The sequence below is a fragment of the Pleurodeles waltl genome, chromosome 6 (assembly GCF_031143425.1).
Source record: "Pleurodeles waltl isolate 20211129_DDA chromosome 6, aPleWal1.hap1.20221129, whole genome shotgun sequence".
NCBI lineage: Eukaryota > Metazoa > Chordata > Amphibia > Caudata > Salamandridae > Pleurodeles > Pleurodeles waltl.
In genome coordinates, this window is record NC_090445.1 from 106,475,505 (window position 1) to 106,502,837 (window position 27,333).

Below are 27,333 nucleotides of genomic sequence, written 5' to 3' on the forward strand. Positions count from 1 at the left end.
GTCTGGGTTCATTTATCATCATCATCTCAACGCTACTGCGGCCTGTTTACCAGTGTAGGACACACCGCACTAGATGCCCATGTTCCTCACAACTGAGCCTAAGCGCTTGATTCACCGTTTGAAGGGCTGAGTACTCCATAGCAAACGTGATGGACTATCTGACAAACTCTCAGTCTGCCAGCCTCATTTAGAAGTGGGCGAAAGTAAGCTTTCCATCAACATATTCCCCATTAGGGAATGTTAGAGGAAGAGCATAGCACAGCCTTTCCTGTTAGGGTGGACAGTGTGATGTCCTTTATTCTGTCCCAGGAGGGACAGCAAAAAAAAATAACCCTTCACTCTCTGGGAGAAAACTCCTAGGGTGTAGGGGTCATTAGTTTTTTGTTTTTCAGAAACTAATTCCCACTTTGATTGAGAGTTTGTTTTCGAAAAACAAAAAATTTTAAGTTTGTGGTTAAGCGTTTAAACTGACAGCAAGCCTCCACCAAACATTTTGGTATCTTGAAGGGAAATGCTGTGATAGCAGTTCCTTTCAATGTACAGAGAGACCACTGGGGCAGCAGTCATCTCTACATTTGGTGGGTGGTAGTCCTTCAGGTTGATGGAGATAATATCCTCTGTCACCCTGATGGATGGAGTATCATCCTTCAAAATCTAAATCAGGCCCTAAGTCTGGGAAATCTACTAGATGCTTTGCTGCTTAGAGCTGCAGAGAGAAGAAGAGATTGCATGTGTGTAGAGGAGCTGGACTGCACTTGTCAGGAAGATCTCACCTGATGCCATGAAAATCTGCACCAGGTTCAGCTGACTGGAGAATTTGCATGGAGGACATATCCAAGGACTGAGATTGCTCAGGAGTCACAAAATCCCAACAGGAAATTTCAGGAATTTTTCATCTGTGTCTAAGGTTGCAAGATGGTACAGCAACAACAGGAATCACCGGATCTTCTTCCTAACAATGAACTAGTAGAGTATGTAAACAAAACTCTGTGTATATTGGCACGCATATTCTATCTGCTAACGGTACCTAAAATGAAATAACATACACTGTTCAATAGAGGTTTACCGCCAGTACACACTCACTATTTTGTTTTCTTTGTGTTGGAATAGTTTATTAATTTGAGAAAGCACATTCATCAGAGGTAAGCCATGTGACTGTCCACTCTATTTAGAGTGGGCGATTGCATAACTTTTTGTACAAAAGGAGGAGAGCAGACTGCCTTGCATACCAGAACACAATTAGCCCAGATGCATGGTGGTAAATTCTGCGCATGATAACCCACATTTTAGTACAAAGTATTTCATATAGACCATTGTTGGTGCAACCAGTGCTGTGCACCTCTAGACGTGTTACAGGATTGTTGTCCTGCTTCAGTGGAGAGCAACAAGAGACCTTTTGTGACTTTGTTACTGTCCGCCACCACTAGGAATATCCGGGCGATGAGGGACAGTAAAAATAAAAACTTGTGAAGTTAAATAAACTATCCACTGTGACGGCTTCATTATTGTAATCCATAACTGCCATATTTTCTTGTCCATATTAAGGGCCTGATTTATAGTTTAGCGGACCAGTTACTCCGTTACAAACGTGACTGATATCCCATCTGCCGTATTACGATCTCCATGGGCTGTTATGGGATTTCAATATGGCGGGTGGGATTTCCGTCACGTTTGTGACGGAGTAACCCCTCCGCCAAACTCTAAGTCGAGTAACAGCAGCGCCCATACCCAACCTGAGGCATGAAGCCCCCCTGGCACTCAAGCCAGGACTCTAGGGTATTGCTTGTTCAGCTGAAGCTGTGTACTAACGTTCACACTTTCTATAGGTCACCTGCACCCGCTGGCATGAGGCCACCACTGCATGTGCTTCATTGTAGGGAAGCTCCAAAGAGATAACAAAATCTATGTTTGTGGATTGGGGGACAACTGTATGTTCTACCTTGTTTCGGGGATCATGACTCCAACACAGATGTTAAGTAGCATCCCCGCTCTCTTTCACTTTGTGATTCACATTTTTTTATTGAACACATTTTCAGGCTCAACTAAACCTGAAGTCGACCTTTTATGTCCGCGTCGCTATATACTCTATCTTTTTAAGTTGCTCAGTCTATCCCCGATACCGTTCGATTTCATGGACATTGTACCTATGGCCTTCCTATATGTTATTATATGAGCCTTATGCTACTGTACCCCATGTTCTATGGGGTGATTGCCCTATCGGCAGTGACACCTTGCTATAACTTCACCCTATACCCATCCAATTTACTGTCTCTCTACTCGTGTATCCCTTGGACTTGCAAGTTCTACCATTCTAGGTCGCTAGTCCTGTTGCCTTATCTTACCACATCTCGGGCCGTATGCTCTATACCTTTTTACATATGGTCTATACATTTAATACATGTCTGTATATTTCACAATATATCCTGTTTTGTTCTATGCCTCTGATCCTATATAGTCCACAGTCTTCCTATTTCCCTTGTGAGTCAATGAACCAATGCACTGACTTCAAGAGCATGTACATTGTGATTGTGCTATCAAAAGTTTGAATCCTGACAGGTCAATCGCTGTCTCTATATATTTGACCTTTCTCTGCCCTTCTCCTAGTTAGCCGACATTTCCATGACCTTTGTCAAATTTATTCCCACTCTATAGCGCTATATATCGCTGACTTTTCTGTTTATCTAACAGTATATCTTTTAATTTCATATCCCTTCAAAACTTCCCCCCTTCCCCATAACACCTTCTCGTACAACTTTCCTTCTTTTCACTCCTTCTTCTTGTTTCTTCTACTTTCGTATCTGTCTCTTCCTTTTAGCCCCTCCTCTAGTCTTTAATTTGCCGTATACTCCCTCCTCTGTCTCATTCCTTCTTCCCATCATTTTATCTCCCCTCTCCTTTTCTCTATCCTTCTTTCTCTCCCTTCTTCACTTCCCCCTCTCCTTTCCCGCTCCCTTTCTGTTAACCATGTTTCCATTCTTTCTCTCCCTGCTTCATTCTCTTGTTTAGTCTTTATCTGCTCTTCGTTAGTCAGTCCTCCCTTCCTCGACTTCGTTTCTGTACCCTTTGCTCCTTCCTGCTTTCTCTCCGTCTTCCCTTTTATTCATCGGTCTAGCTAATCTCTCCTACTTTGAGACTTTATTTTCTTCTCACCTTCTGTTTTCTTTACTCTTTTTCCTTCTTTTCTCTCTCCTTCCTTTTCTCCATCTTTCCTTCCCACCAGCATCTCACTGCCATCTGCTGCACACCACTCCAACCGGGAATAGGAGGGGTTTGGTGGGGGGGTAGGACCAGAGCTCACCTACTCCCGCCCCCTTTGCTGAGGGAAGGCTGGCAGAGTGACGGGCGCGGTAGCAAATGTAAGCGCAGGGCTGGCCTCGCTATTGAGTGATTGGGCGACGGGCTCCATTGTTGCCAGAGCTGAGGATGCAGTGAGAGGCTCGGGAGAGAGATGCTGAGGGTGGATCTGGACCCCCTCGTCCAAAAGCCCCCATCCTAACCCACACTCCTGGGAGTCCCCCCGCTGTGAGGGCACAAGCTCAATGGTAGAGAAGGGCGAAATGTCTAGGACCCCCTCCGGCCCCAACCCCCAAGAGATCCAAATGGACGTCTACGAGAACCCACATCTGCAGGTGAGGAGGGGAAGCACACCCGGGAAGGGGCCACAGCGAGATGTGCGCGAGCGAGGGGATCCCCTCCTCGGGGCCCTGCAGGTGAGGGGAGGGAGGAGGGGGCAAAGGAGGCAGGATATACCCCCCCCTCCCTCGCCGCACACCTGTAGGTTGCGGGAAGAGCAGGGAGGGGAAGGGCCTGCGGAGGTTAATTCGAGGTGGGGTGTGGGGGGATGTTTGGGGGTTATGAGGTCTGAGGAATAATCCCATCTATAGTCTATATATCGAGGTGCGATATGGTTGGGGCTGGAAGTGACATGTGTGTAGCCCACCTGTGCAGGCGAGGTGTTTATTATCACGACAGACGGCTGCAGATCGGCGGCGACAAGGGTGAGAAAATCCTACCCGCCAGAAGAATCGGAAGCTAAGATGGATCAGGGTGGGAGGGTGAACAGTGCCCCGGCTGCCTCCGATGCCAGGATACGGAGCCGTGCCAGACCCAGGGAATGACAGCGCCGAGCTTCTTCCCCCCACCCCGGACCAGAAGCACCACTTGAACCCCCATCCTTAGAAAGTCGTGCACTCGGGACTCCGGGCTTATGTAAAAGATAGTCCCGCCTCCCTACACGCCACCACCGTGCCACAGTGTGTCCGGGATCGCTGGACACATGGACACCTTTTCTCGGGTTAATGTCAATGGATGGGCCTTACCGTCCATATTACAGTCAGCCCCATCTTCCTGTACACCAGTCCCCCTTTTAAGGACACCCTGTGCCCCCTGGACACCATTCCTCATATTATAAGCACACTAGCACACCGGGCACCGACGGGGTGCCCATCCACCTGTTAAAAAGAGGTGGCTCCCCTCAATTAGCGAGACCCCTGCTCCCTGGCTACTGACCCTCATTGAGGACAGGTAGCCTCACTCCGTGGACGCTGCCCTCATTAGGTGCAATCCCTTCTGCCCGGAGAACGACCACAATATGTTAAGAACCGACCTTTTCCCTGCACACCGACCTCCTTGGCACCACTCTCCAAATGAAGGACACCCCAGCTCCCTGAACACCATCCTCCACATTGGGACCAGAACCGCTCCTGAACACGACCCCCTTATTTATCCAGGGCAACCCCAACCTCCTGAATTCTGACCACTTATTATGGACACCGTAGGTTGTAGACTCTCACTCACCCCCGTAAGAAATTACAGTCCCAGCTCGATGGGCACCGACACCCATAGTAGACGCAGCCCTTAGACCTACACCTAGCAGACACAGCCCTTAGTCCTAGACCTAGCAGACACAGCCCTTAGTCCTAGACCTACAGACACAGCCCTTAGTCCTAGACCTAGCAGACACAGCCCTTAGTCCTACACCTAGCAGACACAGCTCTTAGTCCAAGACATAGCAGACACAGCCCTTAGTCCTAGACATAGCAGACACAGCCCTTAGTCCTAGACCTAGCAGACACAGCCCTTAGACCTACACCTAGCAGACACAGCCCTTAGTCCTAGACCTAGCAGACACAGCCCTTAGTCCTAGACCTAGCAGACACAGCCCTTAGTCCTAGACATAGCAGGCACAGCCCTTAGTCCCAGACATAGCAGGCACAGCCCTTAGTCCCAGACATAGCAGGTACAGCCCTTAGTCCTAGACATAGCAGGTACAGCCCTTAGTCCTAGACATAGCAGGCACAGCCCTTAGTCCTAGACATAGTAGACACGGTCCTGGCTCCCAGGTACAGAGGGGCAGCCCTGGTTCCCACGCAGAAAAGAAACAGCTCTGGCTCCAAGACATCATAGACACAGCCCTAGCACAGAGGGCATAGCCCTGGCTCCCAGAAATAGAAGAGAGAGCCCTGGCTCCCAGACATAGAGGGATAGACCTGGTTCACAATCACAGAAGAGATAGCCCTGGGTCCCAGACATAGAGGGATAGACCTGGTTCACAATCACAGAAGAGATAGCCCTGGGTCCCAGACATAGAGGGATAGACCTGGTTCACAATCACAGAAGAGATAGCCCTGGGTCCCAGACAGGGAAGAGACAACGCTGGCTCCCGGACATAGAGGGACAGACCTGGTTCCCAGACACAGAAGAGACAGCTCTAGCACTCAGACACAGATTAGACAGTCCTGGCTCCCAGACACAGAACATACAGCCCTGGCTCCCAGACACAGAGGGACAGCCCTGGCTCCCAAACACAGAGGGACAGCCCTTGTTTCCAGGCACAGAAGAGACAGCCATGGTTCCCAGACACAGAAGATACAGCTCTTGCTCCCAGACACAGAGGGACAGCCCTTGTTTCCAGACACAGAAGAGACAGCTCTGGCACCCAGACACGGAAGGCACAGCCCTGGCTCGCAGGCACCGTAGATACAGCTCTGAGACTCAGACGCAGAAAGCACAGCCCAGGCTCCCAGACAAAGTAGACATACCCTTTTCACCAAGATATAGTAGACACAGCCCTGGCTCCCAGACACAGAAGGCACAGCCCTGAATCCCAAGACACAGTAGACACAGCCCTGACTCCAAGACATGGTAGGCTCAACTTTGGCTCCCAGAAACAGAACCAGACACAGAAGGTATAGCCCTGGCTCCCAGACATAAAAAAGCAGTTCTGATTGTCAGACAGAGTATGCACATCTCTGTCAGACACTGAAGTTGCAGCCATGGCTCCTAGATACATGAGGAACAGTTCTGCCTCCAAGCCACAGAGGGCAAAGGCCTGGCTTCAAGACACAGGTGGTACAGCCCTAGCACCCTGACACAGAGGGCACAAACCCGATTCCTATACACAATAGACACAGCCTTCGCTCCCAGACACTGAAGGTACAGCCCTGGTTGCAAGATATGGTAGGCACAGCCCTCACTCCCAGGCACAGGAAATACAGCCTGGCTCGCAGACACAGAGGGCACTGCCATGGGTCGTAGAAACGGTCCTGGTTCCCAGACACAGTAGGTGCATCCCTGGTCCCAGACACTGAAGGAAAAGCCCTGGCTCACAGGCACATAGCAAACAGCCCTGGCTCACAGGCACATAGGAAACAGCCCTGGCTCCAAGCCATAGTAGGCAAAGCCCTGGTTCTGAGACACAGAAGGTATGGCACTGTCTCCCAGACACAGAAGGTGCAGCCCTCCCCACCAGCCCTGACACAGAAGACACAGTCTTGGCTCCCAGCTACTTAAAGGCACATGCTTGGCTCCCTGACACAGAAGGCACAGTCCTGGCTCCCTTCCACAGAACAGAGGGTACAGCCCTGGCTCCCTGGCACAGAAGATGCATCTCTAGTTCCCAGACACAGAAGGCACAGCCCTGGCTCCCTTCCACAGAACAGAGTGCGCAGCCCTGGCTTCCTGGCACAGAAGATGCATCTCTAGCTCCCAGACACCAAAGGCACAGCCCCGGCTCCCTTCCACAGAACAGAGGGCACAGCCCTGGCTCCCTGGCACAGAAGATGCATCTCTAGCTCCCAGACACCAAAGGCACAGCCCGGCTCCCTTCCACAGAACAGAGGGCACAGCCCTGGCTCCCTGGCACAGAAGATGCATCTCTAGCCCCCAGACACCAAAGGCACAGCCCTGGCTCCCTTCCACAAAACAGAGGGCACAGCCTTGGCTCCCTGGCACAGAAGATGAATCTCTAGCTCCCAGACACCAAAGGCACAGCCCTGGTTCCATTCCACAAAACAGAGGGCACAGCCTTGGCTCCCTGGCACAGAAGATGCATCTCTAGCTCTCAGATACCAAAGGTACAGCCCTGGCTTCAATACACAGTAGACAAAGGTCTGGTTCCCAGGCACAAAGGACACAACCTGGTTCCCTGACACAGAAGGTGCAGTTCTGCCCTCCACACCTGACACAGAAGACACAGTCTTGGCTCAGCTACATAAGGCACAGCCCTGACTCCTTGACACATAATAGAGGGCACAGCCCTGGCTTCCTTGCACAGAAGACGCAGGCCTGGTCCCCTGACACAGAAGGTGCATCCCTAGCTCCCAGTTACCAAAGATACAGGCCAGGCTCCTATACATGGTAGGAACAGCCCTGTTCCCCATACGCAGTAGGCACAGCCCTGGCTCCCATACACAGTAGGTAAAACCTGCCTCCCAGACACAGAACATGTAGCCCTGGCTCCCAGATACAAAGGGCACAGCCCTGGCTCCCAGACATGAAACACAGTACTGACTGACAGACACAGAATGCACACCTCTGGTTCCCATACTATGAAGGTACAGACTAGCCTCCAAGACATGGCAGGCACAGCCCTGGCTCCCATACACAGAAGGCACAGCCCTGGCTCCCATACACGGTAGGCAAAGGCCTGACTATCAGACACAGAAAGCATAGCCTTTGCTCCCAGACACAAAGGGCAAAGTCCTTGATCCCAGACATAAAACACAGTCCTGACTATCAGACACAGAAGGCATACATCTGGTTCCCAGCATTGAAAGTACAGCCCTGGCTCCCATCCAGATGAGGAACAGCCTTGTCTCCCAGACACAGAAATCACAGCTCTGGCCCCCTGGCACAGAGGTGCAGCGCTATCTCCCAGATATCAAAGGTGCAGCCCTGGCTCCCACACACAGAATGTACAACTCTGGTTCCCTAAGACAGAAGACATAGCCCAGGCTCCCAGGGACAGAAGGGACACCCTTGGCTCCTTCCTATGCCTGACTTCTATTACATTTTCTTTGCCACCCAGTATTAAGGCATAGTTTGTGTTTTTGTTTCCGCTCTCATTGCCCACAAATGCTGTGTTTCGGCAAACACCAGACCTCGCAAGGACTGTGTTGGCACAAACACAAGGTCTCACCACAGCTGTGCTTGCAGAAAAAATACAAACCTCACCATCGAGTTTGTTTGTAAACTCACCATAACTTTACAAGGGCCTTGTATGTGCAGTCACAGACCATCACACATTTTTTATAATGGCTGTGCCTCAACAAATTCATGGTCTTGAAAGGTCTGTATATGTGTAGACAGGTGCTCACCACGACTGTTTCAGTGCACACCAGTAGGTAACAAGTCACTGGGCAGTCATAACCCAAAACATTATATAGGCAGGAAAGATCCGTTTCTAAATTACAATGTCTCTGGAGCAAAGTGCATGGCTGGAGGGTAGAAATGCTGCAGTGTCTGTGTGTCGATGCCAGTCCCTGATGTAGGGCCTCCTCAGCGAGTGACTGTGTTGGTATCAATCCTTGGTGTAGCCCTCTTGATGCCAGGTCTTGTGCAGAGGTCACCTTTAGTCTATGTGTGTCTGTGGTAGTACCTGGCCCTGGATGAACTGCTTCATATGCATGTATGTTTTGGCATTTCTAAAGCATGAACCTTTCTAGCAAGTACAGGAGCCCTCTAGAACGAAGACCTTGCAGTAGGGCTTTATTGGGGGTGGGGGGAGGGGGCAGAGGATATAGGAGCTACAGCTAGTGTAAGGGGTGAGAAGTCAGTGTTTCTGAAGTAGTATTCTTTGAAGAGGTGAGTTTTCATTTTCTGTATTTTAGGAGGATTTGTGCTGTTCCGATTTGTAGAGGAGATGTTGTTCCATATCATGGGGTTTATGTTGAGAAGCCCTGGTTTGTTGTTTTCTTGTTTCTGCAGTATATGGTCTCTAATCTGGTGGTGCCAGGGCTCCTTATCCCGTGTTGACCTCTAGATAATGTTAGTTTGTTAGCTAGGCAGAAAAGGGTCTTGTTGTAATGTGCCCTGTAAGTGAAGCGATCATCTTGAAGATGATCTAGGCTTGCATAAGGAGTCAGAGTAGATCCTTTAGTGTGAGGGTGATTGGTTGGATTATTCAGCAACTTGATGGCCTTTGCTGCTGCATGAAGGAGGCCCGTGGAGCAAGGGTGGTCTCTGGGATTCCTTTGCCTTTGAGCAGGGTTTTGCCTCCATCTATGTGAGAGGACTAGAACTTGAACTATTGTTTCTTAAGTTCTTTTCCTGGAAGGAAAAGTTTCAATTTTTTCAGGAGAGGAAGGTGAAGCTAGGCTGTTTAGGTTTTCTTGGCAATGTGTTCTTTGGGTGAGAGGTTTGATTAGAGAGTACATCTGAGTGATTTGGCCTGTTCTGTCAGTTAGGGTGGGAAGCCTGTTAGGTTTAAGTTAGAGAGCCATGACTGAATCAGAGAATGTTTGTCATTGTTGGCAAACAGGAGGAATTAAGTCATCATGGGATTTAGCATCAGGTAGTTTGTTGATTTAATTTCTTGGAGCCCTGCTACAAGATTCATCAACATCCTCTTACTTGTACAGGGACACCGTGCCTTTGGTGGACACCTACTATTGTCCTCCCCGAAGGGAGAGAAACAGCCCCTGCATTGACATGGAAAATGGTTCTGTGAGTGCAACTGCTAGGATCTCATCTTTAGCAGTAGGAACATCTTGCACAACTGTTGTAACATTCACCCGCAATTTCAATGGATTGGTGTGCATATGTTATCTTTCTCACTTTAGTATCAGGACATTAGTGGGATAAAATCATGAGCCTCATATTAGGGAAGGATGGATGTGCCAGTATTATATCATAGTCTATAGATCAGGCCTCCCTGACCACTACCGTGTGAGCTACTGCTAGCTCTCCAGCTATCTGTAACTAGCTCTCCCGTGTGCAATCCAGCCTACTAAATTAGAAGCTTTTGCTTGTTTGAATTGATATATGTATATCAAAATTTAGAAGAGTGTATTTGAGACGAAACTGTGTGTATTTTCACAACTTGTAGGCTGATGTTTGAAGAAAAATGGCTGAATTTCCAGAATATATTAAAAGCAGATATTTAAGTAATGAATCATGCGGCTATGGGGAGACCTATTACTATAATTATTACGTTGGTACCAGTAGCATCGTGGCTGTGGTTGTTATGTATGACCCACGGAGAAGAATTCTATACTGACAAAGCATGTTATTACTTTACTGCTGGCAACCATGCTTGGTGAACTGACGTGATCACTGCTGGAGACTGCTATATTAATCTTGTCTAATGTGGGTTACTCTAACAAGGCTTCAGAGCTGCTTCCTTAATAAGTTTATCTGTATTCAACTATGGCAGGCCCCCTGAATAACAATAATATGAGAGTTCCCCAAAATCAGCAGGCAGGTGTCCTGTGTAATGCTACCTAATTTCTCCTGTTCTACCATGGGTACTGTGTAACTATGCTCCCTGATTTCTCCCATGCTATCATTAGGTGACTGTAACAAAAACGTCACAGTTCCCATACACAACAGGGCCATTGTGTAATACTTAAAAAAACAAATTCACATGACAAAACCATAGATACAGATGCAGAGAGAGTAATATGTTGTTTATTACCATTGTTAAGCAAGGGGAGGGGCAGCATAACTCACTCAAGGCTTCACCTTCCTCCCCATGCCAAACATGGTAATAAATAGCATATTACACCCTACTCATCCAAAACAAGAGCAGCTTGATGCATATTCTGCTAAGGAAACGATCTACACTTGGAGAGTAGAGATGTAACAAATAGATCTTCATGCAATTAGGATTCAATTAAAAAAACATGGTGTGTTGTTGGCTGTAATAAATTGGATTCTTATTTGGGATAGGTGACTGCCCACCTCAAGGAATAAACACAACTCTTGTTAGTTGTCAGTCACTAAATTAAACTGAACTCAACCCCTTGGTAGCTCTGTGGCACAGAGCAGACAGGAGTAACTTAGGGCAATGTTTAAAGTATGTATTCAGTACCAAAACTGTAATAAAATCAACATGCCAAATAATAAAAATCCCAAACTGAGTTAGAAAAATGGAGTGAAATTTTATACACAAAGTGACATAAAAATGACACAAATCCAATAAGGAGAACCAGAGATAGGAATTTTTAAGTTTTTAAGTAAAAATAATACCAAAAAGCACAGAATACCTATGATAATCAATTGTCACAGGAAACCACGACCTAGTTACATTTTGAGGCCGACCGCGAGGGACTCTAACCAATTTTTTCTTGGTCAATGATTCAACTTTCTGAATTAGTCTTAGGGCCTCATTACGAGTGTGGCAGTTTTCAGACCGCCAAACTCGTGATGGCGGTGGGACTGCCGCACTTCTGGCAGTCCCACTGCCACATTACAACTTTGGCGGGAGGGACTGACTATAGTCTGCGGTCACCGCCAGGAACGTGGTTCCCGATGGGTGGACGGCGGCCTGAGTTGTGTTGAGTTCAGTGCCACTGTGCTGATCACAACTCAGTTCTCCGCCAGCCTTTCCATGGCAGTCACCCCACCATGGAAAGATTGGCGGAAAGTGCATGGGCAGTGCAGGGGACCCCTCTGCCCAGCTCTATCAGAATGTGCACTGTCTGCTTTGCAGACAGTGCACATTCTGAGGCTGCTGTGGTGATACGGTATTGGCCTCGGCTCCCTTAGCCTGGCGGGAATGTCCTTTTAGAATGTTCCCGCCAGTCAGCCTGGCGGGAACATTGTAATACGAAAGGGGGGGATGCCACTGCCATGCCGGTGGCATCCTCCCAGTGGCAGTGGCGGTCCCATGGTGGGACTGCTAATGTCATGATAAGCCCCTTAGTCCCAATCAATCATAAGAGTACACATCTAAGACCCCAGGATCACAGGGGAGGCACCTAAAGACTCACAGGGTGTAGTCTGGATTCAGTTGCCACTAGTCAGCTGGGTACTTCCAGGAAAAGGCCTCTTGCAGCTTGTTTTCTCCCTGTAGCTACACAGGAGGTTAACCAACTGACCCTTGGAGTCTACTTCTTTGTCCTGGATACAAGAGGAAGCATGTCAAGTCCTTCAGGGCTCCTTTCTAGTCACAGACAGCAGTGCCAGTCCTCTTCTCATCTTCCACAGATCCAGATAGTGTCCTGTAGAATGTTCCTGGGAATGCCACATTTATGCCTGGCACTAGATAGTGGGTTGAGGTGACTCCTGGCCCCCTCCTAACCAATGGGAGTAAACAGGCCCAAAGTGCCATGTGTCAGGGTATTTTCAAGTTTGTGAAAGTCTTCAGCCATACTAAACTTTAGCTCAGAGGACTGTGTGTTTTTGTGGGCAGTGCACTATGGTAATACCAATGTCCTCCCACATCTAACGGTTAAATCCACTTTGAAGCATGCACTGTTTCCACAGCAAACCCAGAGACAGATGTCTGGTGGGACAAAAGCAGGGCTCTTCAGCAACCAGACAGTGGATCCACAGAAATTGCAGTAGTATCCTGTTCTCACCCTTTCAAGTGTTCCCCAGGCCTTACAGGTGGGTCAACAGACCTGTCAACTAGGATTTGACATTGTTCTGTCAAAAGGAGTCCCACAGCCCCCACCAAACATATCCATGGGTCTCAGGGGAGTCATTCTTCCCATTCAGGTCAGCCTATTGTTTGCTCCTTCGAGGCATTCCAACCCTCCTTCACATATATTCAAGATGAGCATAGCCTGAGAGCAGACAGAGGCTTAAACCAATTAGCTTTCTCATAGTTCAAGCAGGTAAATGGTAACTTTCTAACAGTTACTTTTTCTTAATATTAAAACTCTGTCTTGAATTGGATTTTTAATAACTGTTAACAATAGTGGTTTAATTCTTGTTCTGGCTGTTCCCTTTCCCAGATATCAGTATTCATATTTTAATCTATACATTCGTCTACAAAGGACAGGTAGAGCTGTCACAGTGAAAATAGCTTTTAGGGCCTTGTCAATGTAGGGTCATGATTAAATTAATTTTCTACATGTCCCACTTTTAAATACCATGCCCTCCACCTTGTGGACTACAAGGACTGCATTGTGGTGACTCACTAATTTTTAAAAGAATGTTTTTAATTGTCAAAAGGGGTTATTGTAACAGGTCACACTATGAGGTTTACATTTCAGCAACCAGGCAACAGTGGGTAGGCCTGAAGCCATGTTTGCACTGCCACTATAGTGGACGGCACAATAGGTTCTGCAGTCAACAAGTGGCTCTGAACTTCCAGACCCTGAGTGTGCTTTTATACTATATACCAGGGACCAATTTCAATGTCCCAATTGGGAATAAACCAGTTTAACTAGACTAAAAGGGGGAGTACTGACAGTTTAATACTGGTTTGCAGGGGTAAAGTGAACAAAGTTCAAAAGTCAGCAAAAATAGAGAATTGAGCCTAAGGAGAACAATCTAGGATGACCACACAGAAAGACGGATTTCCTCGAGTGGCACATTTCAGTCCACATGCTGACCTTCCTCGAACCAAGTAAAGATAACCTTCTTCCTAGTAAAAAAAGAGTAAGGGCAAAGTTGAATCACAACACTGAAGAGACAGAGAAACATACTTGCTTATAATGTATGTGAAAACATACTGATGTACAGAGAAATGGCTGAATTGTACAATATGTTAATCGTAGATTTGTTGTTAAAATTACTTTCTTAATGCAAATATAATATTAATAAATATTCAGATTTGGTCAAAAGTGGGCAATGAAATCTATTAAAAAGTGTAATCGTAAATCATACAGTACATCAAAAAAGCCTTTACAATTCTGAAATATATGAAAACCCCACCTATTTGTAAAATGCAATATTATTCACATCATCACCCGTTATGAAACTTTATTGTATGCTTTGAAAATAGACAAAATATAATTTGCAATCAATACCATTGATGTTTTACCATGCTACATGATAACCCATCTGTCAAATAAGGTCTATTGATCACAAATGCCTCGTAAAGGGGAAATGTGTGATGTATGTTAGCTCTTATCAAATATCAAAAGAAAATGGTCCAGAGGTAACACTTAAAATAAGGAAATAAAATTGTATCCTTATTGGTATCAATCTTGTGAGGTCATAAGCATTCCATTTGCTTTGTGGCGAACTTCCACTGTGCACACCCGTCGGGCTTACACATTGGAGGTTGGCAGCAGGGCCTGGCATATGGCCACGCCCTGACCTCAACACACAGGGTCGTGAACCTCGACTGTGCACATCCTCTGCCGTGAACAGCAGGAGTTGCCTGTAGGCCCTGGTCTCTGGCCAGGCCTTTTGCCCAATTCACTGTGGGAAGCAAAACACCAGCTTTTGTAGTTTCCTCTGTTGCCTCAACCAACTGGGTCACTAGACGCAGGGCACCTAGCTGAGATGTTCATAGTTAAAGGCCCATGAATTCCAAGTTCCCCTGTAGCATATAAAAAGATTAACCACGTGAGGCCAGTTTTAAATTACTGACCCTTTATCTCTCCAGTTGTCCTAACTATTAACTGAAAGCCAAGCTAGTCTCTGAGGAAGTGCTTAGACCTTTGTACTTGTTTAGGGACAGGTTTTTGTCCAATAGATTAACTCTGGATTGTGATAGGGGTTAGCTGTTGACCACTAAGTGATAGGCACCTTGAGTAGTCAACACAGTGTTCTAGTTTGACTGCTGTATTGTTCTAAACCGATGTTAAACCAATATTGATAGCAAATAAATACCTCTAGTTAAACACTTATCAACATTCAATGTACTAATGATAGTGTTATAGTATATCTAAAGCCAAATCCCTAAATTCACCTAGGGCAGGGCTAACTACAGGCATTTAAATTCTGTATGTGAATGTATCTTCTCTGAACGCTGTGAAAATATGTACTTGAACATGCCCTCCTGGACCTACATTGGATACCCTGTCCTAGGGTAAGGTTTGATTGCAGGTGACATTAAAGAGTTAAGGGAACTAAAGGGCTCTTGTCTCCCCTAGGGCAAAGAGACAAAAAATAATAGCAAACGCTATTACTTCCCTATACACCCCACCAGCCACAGATCAGAAAAAACCCTAACCTTTTGTTTTCCACGGAGAAGCAGGGCGACTCCTGTCTAAGTGTGTTTATTTTACCCTATAGGAGTGGGGCTCCTGTGTAACAGTGTTATATGTCTCCCCGACAGCAGCAGCAGCACTCCTATCAGACACTGTCTAGGGCTCCAGTGTAACATTATGGGGGTCATTCTGACCCTGGCGGCCGGTGACCGCCAGGGTCACCGACCACGGGAGCACCGCCAACAGGCTGGCGGTGCTCCCGAGGGCATTCTGACCGCGGCGGTTCAGCCGCGGCCAGAAAGGGTAAACCGGCGGTCTCCCGCCGGTTTACCACTGCCCTTGTGAATCCTCCATGGCTGCGGAGCGCGCTCCGCAGCCATGGGGATTCTGACACCCCCTACCGCCATCCTGTTCCTGGCGGGTCTCCCGCCAGGAACAGGATGGCGGTAGGGGTTGCGCGGGGCCCCCGTAAGAGGGCCCCGCAAAGTATTTCAGTGTCTGCTAAGCAGACACTGAAATACGCGACGGGTGCAACTGCACCCGTCGCACCCCTGCAACTACGCCGGCTCAATTCTGAGCCGGCGTCCTCGTTGCAGGGGCATTTCCTCTGGGCCGGCGGGCGCTCTTTTGGAGAGCGCCCGCCGGCCCAGAGGAAATGTCTGAATGGCCGCCGCGGTCTTTTGACCGCGGTGCGGTCATTCAGCGGCGGTACCTTGGCGGACGGCCTCCGCCGTCCGCCAAGGTCAAAATGACCCCCTATGTGTTTTTCCCTTTCCAAGTAAGCAGTTTTGTGTTCTAAAAGAAAATTTAAAAAACAATGACTAACAAAACACAAATCACATATGTGCACAATCACTGGATCTCCCTGCTGTAGACATTTCTGTGTGTTTCAAAGCACTGAACAATATGACAACCTTTGTTTCGCTGTAAGTGGTCCCTCTATTCTTGTAGAATGCTACATGCACTCTCTTAATCTCCTCTCTCTGCATAGTAGGGGGGTTTATATTTACAGCCATGTTATCTTCTTTTTATAGGAGTATGGCAGATGTGTACTCAGCTGGTCTCTAGAGTTGCAGGTTGCACGCATGGACATGTTAGCTTGTATTTTTAGCTGCAGGGCTTGTGATTACCAACCAGTGTTAGCCATTCTCCACAGCTTCAAGTCCTACTTGTACTCATTTTAGCTAGTTTCTATTGCTGCAGGCTCTATGCCTACCACTGTTGGCTGTTCTGTTTAGCTACAGGGTGAGCTGGTGTAGGCTACTCACTGTAGCTGAAGAGCTCGTGTTAGCTAGACTTGTTTGCCGAAGGGCCAGTGTATATCAATGTTAGGTGCTATCTGTGGTTCTGTAGTACAATGACCATGTCTCACTCTCATCCTTCATCAAAGCTCTCTCTGGGATCTCTCTGGTACCCCTACTTGTTGATACCTCCCTCATTCAAGGCATCTCCCCAGAAGCCCTCAAGACAGACAGGATCCTCCCACTCCTAAAGAAACCTCTGATAACCTTGCCAACTACAGGCCCATCACTCACTCACTATTCACCAGGAAAATCACTGAAAAAAGCAGTATATGTTCAACTCCAAGATCACATCCATGATAATCATCTCCTGGACGACTACAAGTCTAACTTCAGATCATGCTACGTCATAGACAATACCCTCTTAAACACAGAGTAAAATTACCCCTGCCTCCTGATGTTGCTGAACCGCTCAGCTGCTTTTCACACAGTTGACCCTTCAGCCTCATATGCACCCTGGAGTCTCAAATAGTATTCACCAACAATGTCTTTCACTGGTTCTCCTCCAACCTTTCCAGCGACTCTAGTTTTTTCATATGATCCCTTGTAGGCACCAAAAGATCCCTAGCACCTTCGGAGGGCCCCAGGGTTCCAAACTGCCTCCTGTCATCTTCAACCTCTGCATGGAGTCACTTGTTGCTCAAGACAACCATATTGAAATTCACTAACATGCTGATGATACTCAACTGTACTTGAAAGTCTTCTCTGCTTCAGGTATCCAGTGACACACACGCAACCTGTACATCATCCAGACATACCTGAAACTCAAGCCAGCCAAGAAAGAATTTCTGATATTTGCCAAGAACACCAAACAAGAAACAATACGAACCTGGCTCAATTATATGAACCTTGATGGATTCAAACTCCAACTTTCACAGAATGCGATGTAACAGGTTCACCCTAGACACCAACCTCATTCTCAAGGACCACTTTGCCAAAGAAGACGGCCTGGAACCAACTCTCTCTTCTAAAAAAAAAAGTAAAACTGTTTCTTCTTAAAAGGGACTTTAGAACTGCTGTTCAAGTTCTCATACTCTTGCATCTGGATGGTGGAAACACCCTGCTCCATGGCCTCCTAGACCGCTCGTTCCCTTAAGAAAACACTACATGCTGCAGAACTTTTCATCCAGTATCTGAATAAATCCTGAATAAACTCCCATCCTGATAGAACTCCATTGGCTCCCCTTGCCAGCCTGGCCCATCGCAAAACAAAACAAGCTGCATTATTTACAAAACCATCATGACCATCACCAAGCTTACCTGCAAACAAGCTCCCCATTTCTGGTGGTTCTCAACATACCCACAGCAAGAACTCCATCAGACTGCATACTAAGACGTGAAAGAAAGCAAAAAACAAAGCAGCAGGTCTTTTCCTTCTATGCACCAGGATCTGGAACAACATCCCCGAATCCACTAGAAAAGTCCTAATGGTGCTCCAATTTAGGAAAGAGTTGAAGAGTCAATTCTTTAAAGAACACTACATCACAGTGCGTTAACCCTCCTATTGCTCATTGACTTTATGTTTATCTTTAACCCTGAACAGCACTCCTATGCCTTTTGGCGAGGTATATAAATAAATAGAAATACCATATACAGACAAACAAACGTACATACATACCAATGTTAGCTGGTTTCTAGAGCAAAGTCAGTTTCCCTCTTTAGCTCCAGGGCTCAAGAATACCCATGTGAACTGGCATTTGTTGGTGCAGACTCATGCTTACACAGGTTACTGTATCCCTATAACCGCAGGGCTCATGTGTGCCCTATGAAGCGGTCTCCAGTGTCAAGGCCCATGATAACTCGTCTCTTTCTATGTCTGGACTGAGGTGCACCCATTGATCTGGTCTATGTAGCTGCAGAGCATATGCATATCCATATAAGCTGGTCTGTTTCTTTACTAGGTCCATGTTTGCTGGTGTTGACTGTTTATAGCTGCAGAGCCTTGTGTACACATTAGCTGGTCTCCCTGTAGCTTCAGGGGCCTTGAGTACCCATGTTAACTGATCATTGTGGTTGCATAATCATGTTTTCTGGTCAATCAATCAATCAAAGAGATTTATAGAGCGCGCTACTCACCCGTTAGGGTCTCAAGGCGCTGGAGGGGGGGGGGGGGGGAGATCACTGTTCGAAAAAGCCAGGTTTTAAGGTTTTTTTCTGAAGAGTAGGAGGTCCTGGGTCTTGCGGAGGTGGGTGGGGAGGGAGTTCCAGGCTTTGGGAGCCAGATAGGAGAAGTATCTGCCCCCCGTGGTGGTATGTTTGATGCGGGGGACTGTGGCGAGGAAGAGGTCGGCGGAGCGGAGGTGGCGTGTGGGAGTGTGGAAGGTCCCTCTCTCGTTGAGGTAGGTTGGGCCAGTGTTGTGGAGGGATTTGTGCACGTGGATGATGATCTTAAAGGTGATCCTTTTGTCTGTGGGGAGCCAGTGGAGGGATTTGAGGTGTGGTGAGATGTGTTCATGTCGGGGCAGGTCGAGGATGAGTCGTGCTGCTGAGTTCTGGATTCGTTGTAGTTTGCGTTTGAGTTTTTGTGTGGTGCCGGCGTAGAGGGCGTTGCCGTAGTCAAGCCTGCTGCTGATGAGTGCATGGGTGACTGTCTTTCTGGTCTCTGTGGGGATCCATTTGAATGTCTTCTTCAGTGTGCAGAGTGTGTTAAAACATGAGGAGGTGTCTCTTAGTAGCTGCAGGACATATGTGCCCATGTTTGCTGACCTACTGATAGATGCAGGGTTCATGTATGCCCCTATCAGCTGCTTTCTGTAGGCTCATATGTAATCATATTAGTACACTTTTGCATTTGCCAGGCCCATCCCTCCCATGTTGGCTGATATCTAGCTGCATGGTCCATGTCTACCGATTTTAGTTATCAGTGTTGTTGCAGGTAAACGTTAGCTGTTGTTTCAGGATCTCTGTAGCTGCAGTGTACATGCATTATCACTTTGGCTGCCTTCTGTAGCTGCAGGTCACTTGTCTAGCGATGCTGGATGATCTCCATAGCTGCAGGGTCCATGTTCACAGATGTTGGCTGATTGCTCTACCTGAAGGGTTTATGAGAAGTTGGATGATCTCTGTATGTGCAGATCTCTAGCTGCTGGGCACTTGTCTACCGATGTTTGCTGGTCTCTGGCTGCATTTTCAAAGTTTAACAATGTTGGCTGTTCTTTGTAGCTACAGATCACTGTACTTACAGTGTCCATGCAATGTTGGTTGATATCTAGCTGCAGGGTCCTTGTCTACCAGTGTTAGTAAACCTCTGTGCCTGCATGGTCTGTGCAATGCTGATTGATTTGTAGCCCCAGAGTCTCTGTCTATCAAGGTTGGCTGATCTCTGTAGCTGCTTAGACCATGTCTGCCTATGTTGGCCGATTTCTGTAGCTGCAGGCTCTACGTCTGCTGATATTGGGCGATCTCTGTACCTGCAAGGTCCTTGTGATATTGGTTGATCTCTAGCAGTTGTGTACCGATGTTGCCTGATTTTTGTAGCTGCAGGGTTCATGTCTACCGATGTCAGTGGATCCCTGTACCTGCAGGTTCCAGGGGATGTTGCTTGATTTCTAGCTGGAGGATCCCTATTTACTATTGTAGACTGATCTTGTATTTGCAAGGTCTATGTCTACCAATGCTGACTGATCTTTGTTACTGCAGCGTCTATGTCTACGCAAGGTGACTGACTGACTGACTGATCTCTATAGATGAAGAGTCTAGGCCTACCTACAGTAGTGTTAGGGTCATGCCTACTCATGTTTTCTGATCCATCTCTGTGTGGCTTGCCATAAGTGTGTCCCTGTAACTTTTTGCTGCTATGTGCTTTCCAGTCTTTGTAGAGTGTTTAACTTGTATCCCCGCATGTTTTTATCTTTTTAAGCTCCTGTCAGCCTCAGTGTTCACTTGGTAGTTTCTGTTTTTTCCTGTAATTTCCGGACTTACTTTTCCTATCTATAAATTAGTTTTTTTACAGAATACATACTTGATTGATTAATCAAGTAGCACCTTTGTTTAGTGAGCATTTGAAATCCTGGAGAAAATATTGCAGGCAATACAGGACAAGGCACCTTCCCAAATAAGGTTCATTAGTCGTTCCTAGAAAGCGTGCATTTGTTTTTAGTGTCACCGTATTTTCTAATACTCATCCACCTTTCACTGTTACTCATAGTAGCTCTTTCCAATACTATACAATAACTATATTTCTAATTTCTTCTATTGAAACCCCGATTTTAAGCTCCTTGGGGATTTCTGGTCTCCTAGCGCTGTACGCCTGCTAATGATGATGCCTTTTCTAACCTATAGTATTGTAGGTTAATCTCTAAAATAACTGTATAATGATTTTTCGAGTGTCAGATCCCTAGTCAGGTTTATTAGTTTTATTACATAGTCGACTTCAACTTGTAGTCAATCGATTAACATATGCCTATATGCACCCTATTCTTTAATGCAGTGCCAGCATGTAAATGAATTGCCTACCTTTGGGTTTCATGTTTTTCAGAAGTAAATATTGTTTTTGTTGTACTGCCCATGTTGCATAGTCATTTTCATGGTTAAATAATAATGGATATGTCACCCTCTGAGGTACAGAGAGATTTGCTCCCAGGTCTTCGTTCCACACACTTCTAATTTTGCAATACAGGGAGTGCAGAATTATTAGGCAAGTTGTATTTTTGAGGATTAATTTTATTATTGAACAACAACCATGTTCTCAATGAACCCAAAAAACTCATTAATATCAAAGCTGAATATTTTTGGAAGTAGTTTTTAGTTTGTTTTTAGTTTTAGCTATGTTAGGGGGATATCTGTGTGTGCAGGTGACTATTACTGTGCATAATTATTAGGCAACTTTACAAAAAAAAATATATACCCATTTCAATTATTTATTATTACCAGTGAAACCAATATAACATCTCAACATTCACAAATATACATTTCTGACATTCAAAAACAAAACAAAAACAAATCAGTGACCAATATAGCCACCTTTCTTTGCAAGGACACTCAAAAGCCTGCCATCCATGGATTCTGTCAGTGTTTTGATCTGTTCACCATCAACATTGCGTGCAGCAGCAACCACAGCCTCCCAGACACTGTTCAGAGAGGTGTACTGTTTTCCCTCCTTGTAAATCTCACATTTGATGATGGACCACAGGTTCTCAATGGGGTTACGATCAGGTGAACAAGGAGGCCATGTCATTAGATTTCCTTCTTTTATACCCTTTCTTGCCAGCCACGCTGTGGAGTACTTGGACGCGTGTGATGGAGCATTGTCCTGCATGAAAACCATGTTTTTCTTGAAGGATGCAGACTTCTTCCTGTACCACTGCTTGAAGAAGGTGTCTTCCAGGAACTGGCAGTAGGACTGGGAGTTGAGCTTGACTCCATCCTCAACCCGAAAAGGCCCCACAAGCTCATCTTTGATGATACCAGCCCAAACCAGTACTCCACCTCCACCTTGCTGGCGTCTGAGTCGGACTGGAGCTCTCTGCCCTTTACCAATCCAGCCACGGGCCCATCCATCTGGCCCATCAAGACTCACTCTCATTTCATCAGTCCATAAAACCTTAGAAAAATCAGTCTTGAGATATTTCTTGGCCCAGTCTTGACGTTTCAGCTTGTGTGTCTTGTTCAGTGGTGGTCGTCTTTCAGCCTTTCTTACCTTGGCCATGTCTCTGAGTGCTTTTGGGCACTCCAGTGATGTTGCAGCTCTGAAATATGGCCAAACTGGTGGCAAGTGGCATCGTGGCAGCTGCACGCTTGACTTTTCTCAGTTCATGGGCAGTTATTTTGCACCTTGGTTTTTCCACACGCTTCTTGCGACCCTGTTGACTATTTTGAATGAAACGCTTGATTGTTCGATGATCACGCTTCAGAAGCTTTGCAATTTTAAGAGTGCTGCATCCCTCTGCAAGATATCTCACTATTTTTGACTTTTCTGAGCCTGTCAAGTCCTTCTTTTGACCCATTTTGCCAAAGGAAAGGAAGTTGCCTAATAATTATACACACCTGATATAGGGTGTTGATGTCATTAGACCACACCCCTTCTCATTACAGAGATGCACATCACCTAATATGCTTAATTGGTAGTAGGCTTTCAAGCCTATACAGCTTGGAGTAAGACAACATGCATAAAGAGGAGGATGTGGTCAAAATACTCATTTGCCTAATAATTCTGCACTCCCTGTAGTTTTGATTTGTCTGGTTTGATTCTTTTGTATACCACTAGCGTTTTTGTGTATGCCATGTTTTCCAGAAATTATGTTCTTAAATACCAGTTCACTCAAATGTCAAAAAAGTCCTTAAGCGTCGAGAGTCACCCCTACACTCCGAGTCTTTTTTATGCAATGTTGATAAATTTGTCTTCTTGACTTATCCAAACCAAAAGTATATCCTTCACTCAACATTTTGTGAATTCTAAAGGTACTCCAAGCTTTTGAGCTTTTGATTTATCCTGGAGGGACCTCAGAAAATAGCCATGACGTGGCAATTGTTTGTGGCAAAACATTACTGTGCAAGAAAATGTCTGTTTTGGATTGTTTGCTTTCAAAAATAGGCATAGAGGACAACATATTTTTCACCGCTGTTTTTGCACTTTTCTAAGTGGTGGTCAGTAGTTTTTTGTTGCGTTTTCTATATATCTGCAGTTTATGGGGAAACAGATATGAAAACCACATGTAAACCCAGAAAACTATCCACTTCTGAAAACTAACTAAAATTCTAAAGTCGGCAGGTGGTCATTTGTGTAGATTGCCCAAGAGGTTTCCAAAGAAACAGAATATTAAATTAGGAAAACAGTGAATGCAAGTCGGAATAAAGTAAAAATTGCCAGCAAGGTTTTGATCTGTAACTTTTTGCATTGAAGACTTATCTACAAAAGTAACACGCCATTTTATCTGCCAGGCCCTCCCTGTCACAGACATTATAAGTGTTGTATTTAGCCCAAGAACTGGAAATACACAGAGCCCACAACTGAGCCGCAGCTTACAGTGATGTTTCACTTGAAAAATCTCATTAATTCGAATTTTGTAAGAAGTAAACATATGCATTTTTGAAATGTACCTAAACCTAATTTTAGGCAGAGGCATAATCACTATGAGTTTTGGATTTGCCATTTTACTGGGTGATTTTGATAGATATTTTTTAAAAGGTGTTTATATGGACATCTACAATAAGAACACCAGAGGGTAGAAAAAGGCAATAAATAATAGCAAACATCCTACTAGCTTTCATTTGCACTCCTCTGATAAAAATGGTACCCTACATGTGTTTGGTGAGCATTTCTCATGGAACAGGAAAGCACCCAAATAGTGGCTATGTGACGGAGGCAGGAGCGCAACTAGGCCCAACTTTCAGGGGGTGGGACTAGTACTAAACAGTGGTGGTGGGGCTACAATTTCACACACTGAGGGCGGGACATACTTGGAAGGCCAGTAGGTCTGGGTTTAATGTGCTAATGCATGGACAAGACATATGTGCATGCCTGTTCTCTTATGCTTTAGCGCATTAAAGGCAGATCTTTTATCTTTGCCAGTGCATATCCTTGAGACACGGAGCACTGCTGGAACTTGGACAGTGTACACCAGACCTGCGAGCATCGGATGGCTGCAAGATGGTTGGTACCATGCAAGTTCTGTGCATGTCTGTGGAAGTGGTGTAGCAAGGATGCTGTGGGCACTGGTGCAAGATGGGCAAATGGCCTCTTTGAATGCTGGTATGGTAGTAAATACAGCAAATATCAGGGTTCAGTGGGCCCCTCAGGGCTCTGGGCTCCAGTGCCACTGCACCTGTTGCACCAATGATAGCTGCGCCCCCGGTCTGGTGCACAGAAAAGAAAGCACTGAAAAAATGTCTTATCCGATTAAAATTAGCATGAACTGCAAATGCTTCCAAGGAACAAGAAGATGTGTGTGGGAGGAATCTTTCAATGTGTCAAAGGAAGTGCTTCCACAAACATTGAGCAGTAGACTTGAAGTGTGAAGAATTAACCTGGATAAAGAAAATTGTGTGGACCTTCTGTCTGGCTGTCAAAAAATGAGGGGGGGCTCACCAGCAGTTCAAAAGGAAGGGGTATCCACAAAGAAGATATAAGCTGGATCCCTGTACACAATGTAAAAGCATGCCTGTGTTAGAATTTCTATAGCGTGGACCTAACCCGAGAGCAACAGAGCATTGACATTCTGTGAGGTGATGGAAAATGTTGCAAGATTGTATTCATTAAGTGATAGATTACATCTTTTTGTTACACACACTTACAGACGTATCTCACAAATTTAAATTTGAGGCACATTGTGATTAAGTGATTTCTCACAACTGCACAATTTTCAGCCAATGCCAAGCCTTATTCAAACCAAGGTCCTCAGACCGACAGCTTAGCTACTAGATCACCTACTTCCTTAGATGATGTATTAGAACTTTAAAAACAGCTTCACACATTTGATTTCACCACGCCTTGTGAGTGTTCATGTTCTGTTGATGTTTTAACATAGCCGTTAAGCCGTATTCTTCAAGCTGTCCAGTGAGTCGACTGAATGCAAATTACTTTGGTATTTGTGTTATACATGGCTAGCACCTAAATGAGTTCTCTCTTGTTTACGGTTGAGCTTTATCTATTTACATCTACACTATGGTTTAAAGTTAAGGACATACAAAGGATACATAATGGGTAACTGTGTACTCTTTTCCAATCTCTTCATTGAGGGGTTCTGGTGATATCATTGGCTCTGTGGTTTGTAAATGTCACCTGAAGCCTGAGATGGAAATGACAAAGTACAGATTATGTATTTTTTTATATTGCAAGCTGTTTTATTGAAGGTGCAACTAACAATGGGAATTAACTGTAATTTAAAATTTTGAGGTTTTATTTCCCTTTCATTAACAGATTATTTATCAAACAATAGGCAATGGAGAGATTAGTGAATTGTGATTATATGAATTTGTAGCTGCAGAGTTTACATCATAATCATGAGTTTGCTGAATTTGCCACATAATTTCCAAAATATGCAGATTTCACCAAAAGTGTTGTTTCTAGCTTAAACAGATGAAAATAATACCACCACACACTTTGGCACATCATTTGCAAATGTTGCCCCATAATTTTGATAACCTTGCTCTCCAAACTGAACTGCCTATTCTTAGTATCCTGAACCATGGAAAGCCTCTGCACAGTGGTTTGGGGACTACCATTATGACAACATAATCCCACATTTTTCCCACGTAACCCTCAAATATTTTCCATATTTCATGGTTCCTTGTACTACTTGGGTTTTTGTGCAATACAAGCGCCAAAACATGAAATACATGCATTTTTACTTGAAAATAGAATGACTTCTCAGTAAACATAAAATCACTTCTGTGAGAGGAGTGAGGCAATATTGTAAATTACACATACACAGCCAGTTCCCATTTTGTTAGCTCAAGGTTAATTTTCATATAAAGATACACAGCCACATTAGTGAAGGAGCTGAAGTCATGTAAAAAGGTAATTTATTCTTGTTTTGAAGAGCATCTGCCACATAATACACTACTGCAGGATTAGACTGAGATAGCCAGAAGACTTGTGAGTAAACCTATGCATATAGGAAAGTGTGTGCATGCCCACAACCCTGCTACACTCCTCTCAGTGAGCTTCAGTAGCTCCAGCCGGTGCACAACACCTGCATCCTCGGCCATGTTCCTTCACCTGAGCAAATGCCTGGTGCTCTCTCACATGAAGATGGAATGTACAGCTAGCAGTATGAGGGGGTATGCAGAGCTGTTATTCACTGAGGAGACCGTAATTTGAGGGCACCATGTTTGGAGTTCTTCCCTGTCTTTGTGGTAACACCATGCCATGCATTAACGATTAGCACACATGAACTAACAAAGGATCCTGCAGGAAATCCCTCCTATTGCACCCTTAAAGTTGGGCTGCACTCACAAGCTTTAAGATTTACTCCTCCATTCACTCACTTTGGTGTTTGCCTGCTTTAACCAAGCCAGGGAAGTGAATACATAAAACATCAATCTCCTTCAGTTTCTGAAGGGTTTACATCCGATAATCCACGTGAAGCACAATTTTGAAATGGACCAGATCACCTGAGCAAAATGGGGGAACAAAGTGACAGGCACATCACATTTGTCAAGCTCTAAGCAACAGGGAGGTATCAGAGCAGGAAAAAGAGATTCTTCTTGCGAGCTGTGTGGTTCTGGTGTGAGCGGGTTCGTTCATAGTCGCGGTGAGCCCAAAAGCTTGATTTATGGAGCCACAAAACCACTTTTAAGGTCCCGGAATGTGAGGGTCACCTCTTGGGGGTCAGGAGCTGGTTGAAGACAGTTTCAAGAGCTGCAGCAGGAGTGTTAAAAATCCTTTGTGTCCCTGAGACTTCAGAAAACAGGAGGCATGCCAGCACGCCCTTGCAGTCACTTTGGTTCTGGAATGGAGAGATGCAGGTCATGTCCTTCCCACACCCAGGTAGGAGGTCAGCTCAGCAAAGCAGGAATCCAGCAGAGCAGCAGCTCAGCAGAATGGGAGTCCTTGTAGCAACACAGCAGTCCTTATTCTTGGCAGAGTATCTACAGGTCCAGAAGTTTACTGAGTTGGTGGTGTCAGGGGTCCAGTACGTATACCCAATTGTGCCTTTGACAGGGCCGGACTGGGAACCTAAAGCAGCCCTGGCAATTTTGTCAGACCAGCCCCTCAAGGAGGCTGGAAACAAGAGTGAGTGGATTATGTTGTATTGCTG

At 45.7% G+C, this 27,333-nt stretch overlaps 1 protein-coding gene across 3 annotated transcripts in view; it reads left to right on the forward strand.

Moving 5' to 3' along the window:
* The first annotated feature begins 3,404 nt into the window (after positions 1–3,404).
* The window catches only part of CACNB1 (calcium voltage-gated channel auxiliary subunit beta 1), a 335,868-nt gene continuing 311,939 nt past the window's right edge, over positions 3,405–27,333 (forward strand). For all 3 annotated transcript variants that reach the window (XM_069237464.1, XM_069237466.1, XM_069237468.1), the window contains exon 1: positions 3,405–3,629. In XM_069237464.1, coding sequence (XP_069093565.1) covers positions 3,540–3,629 — 90 coding nt within the window. In that variant the 5' untranslated portion in view covers positions 3,405–3,539. The remainder of the gene's footprint in view (positions 3,630–27,333) is intronic.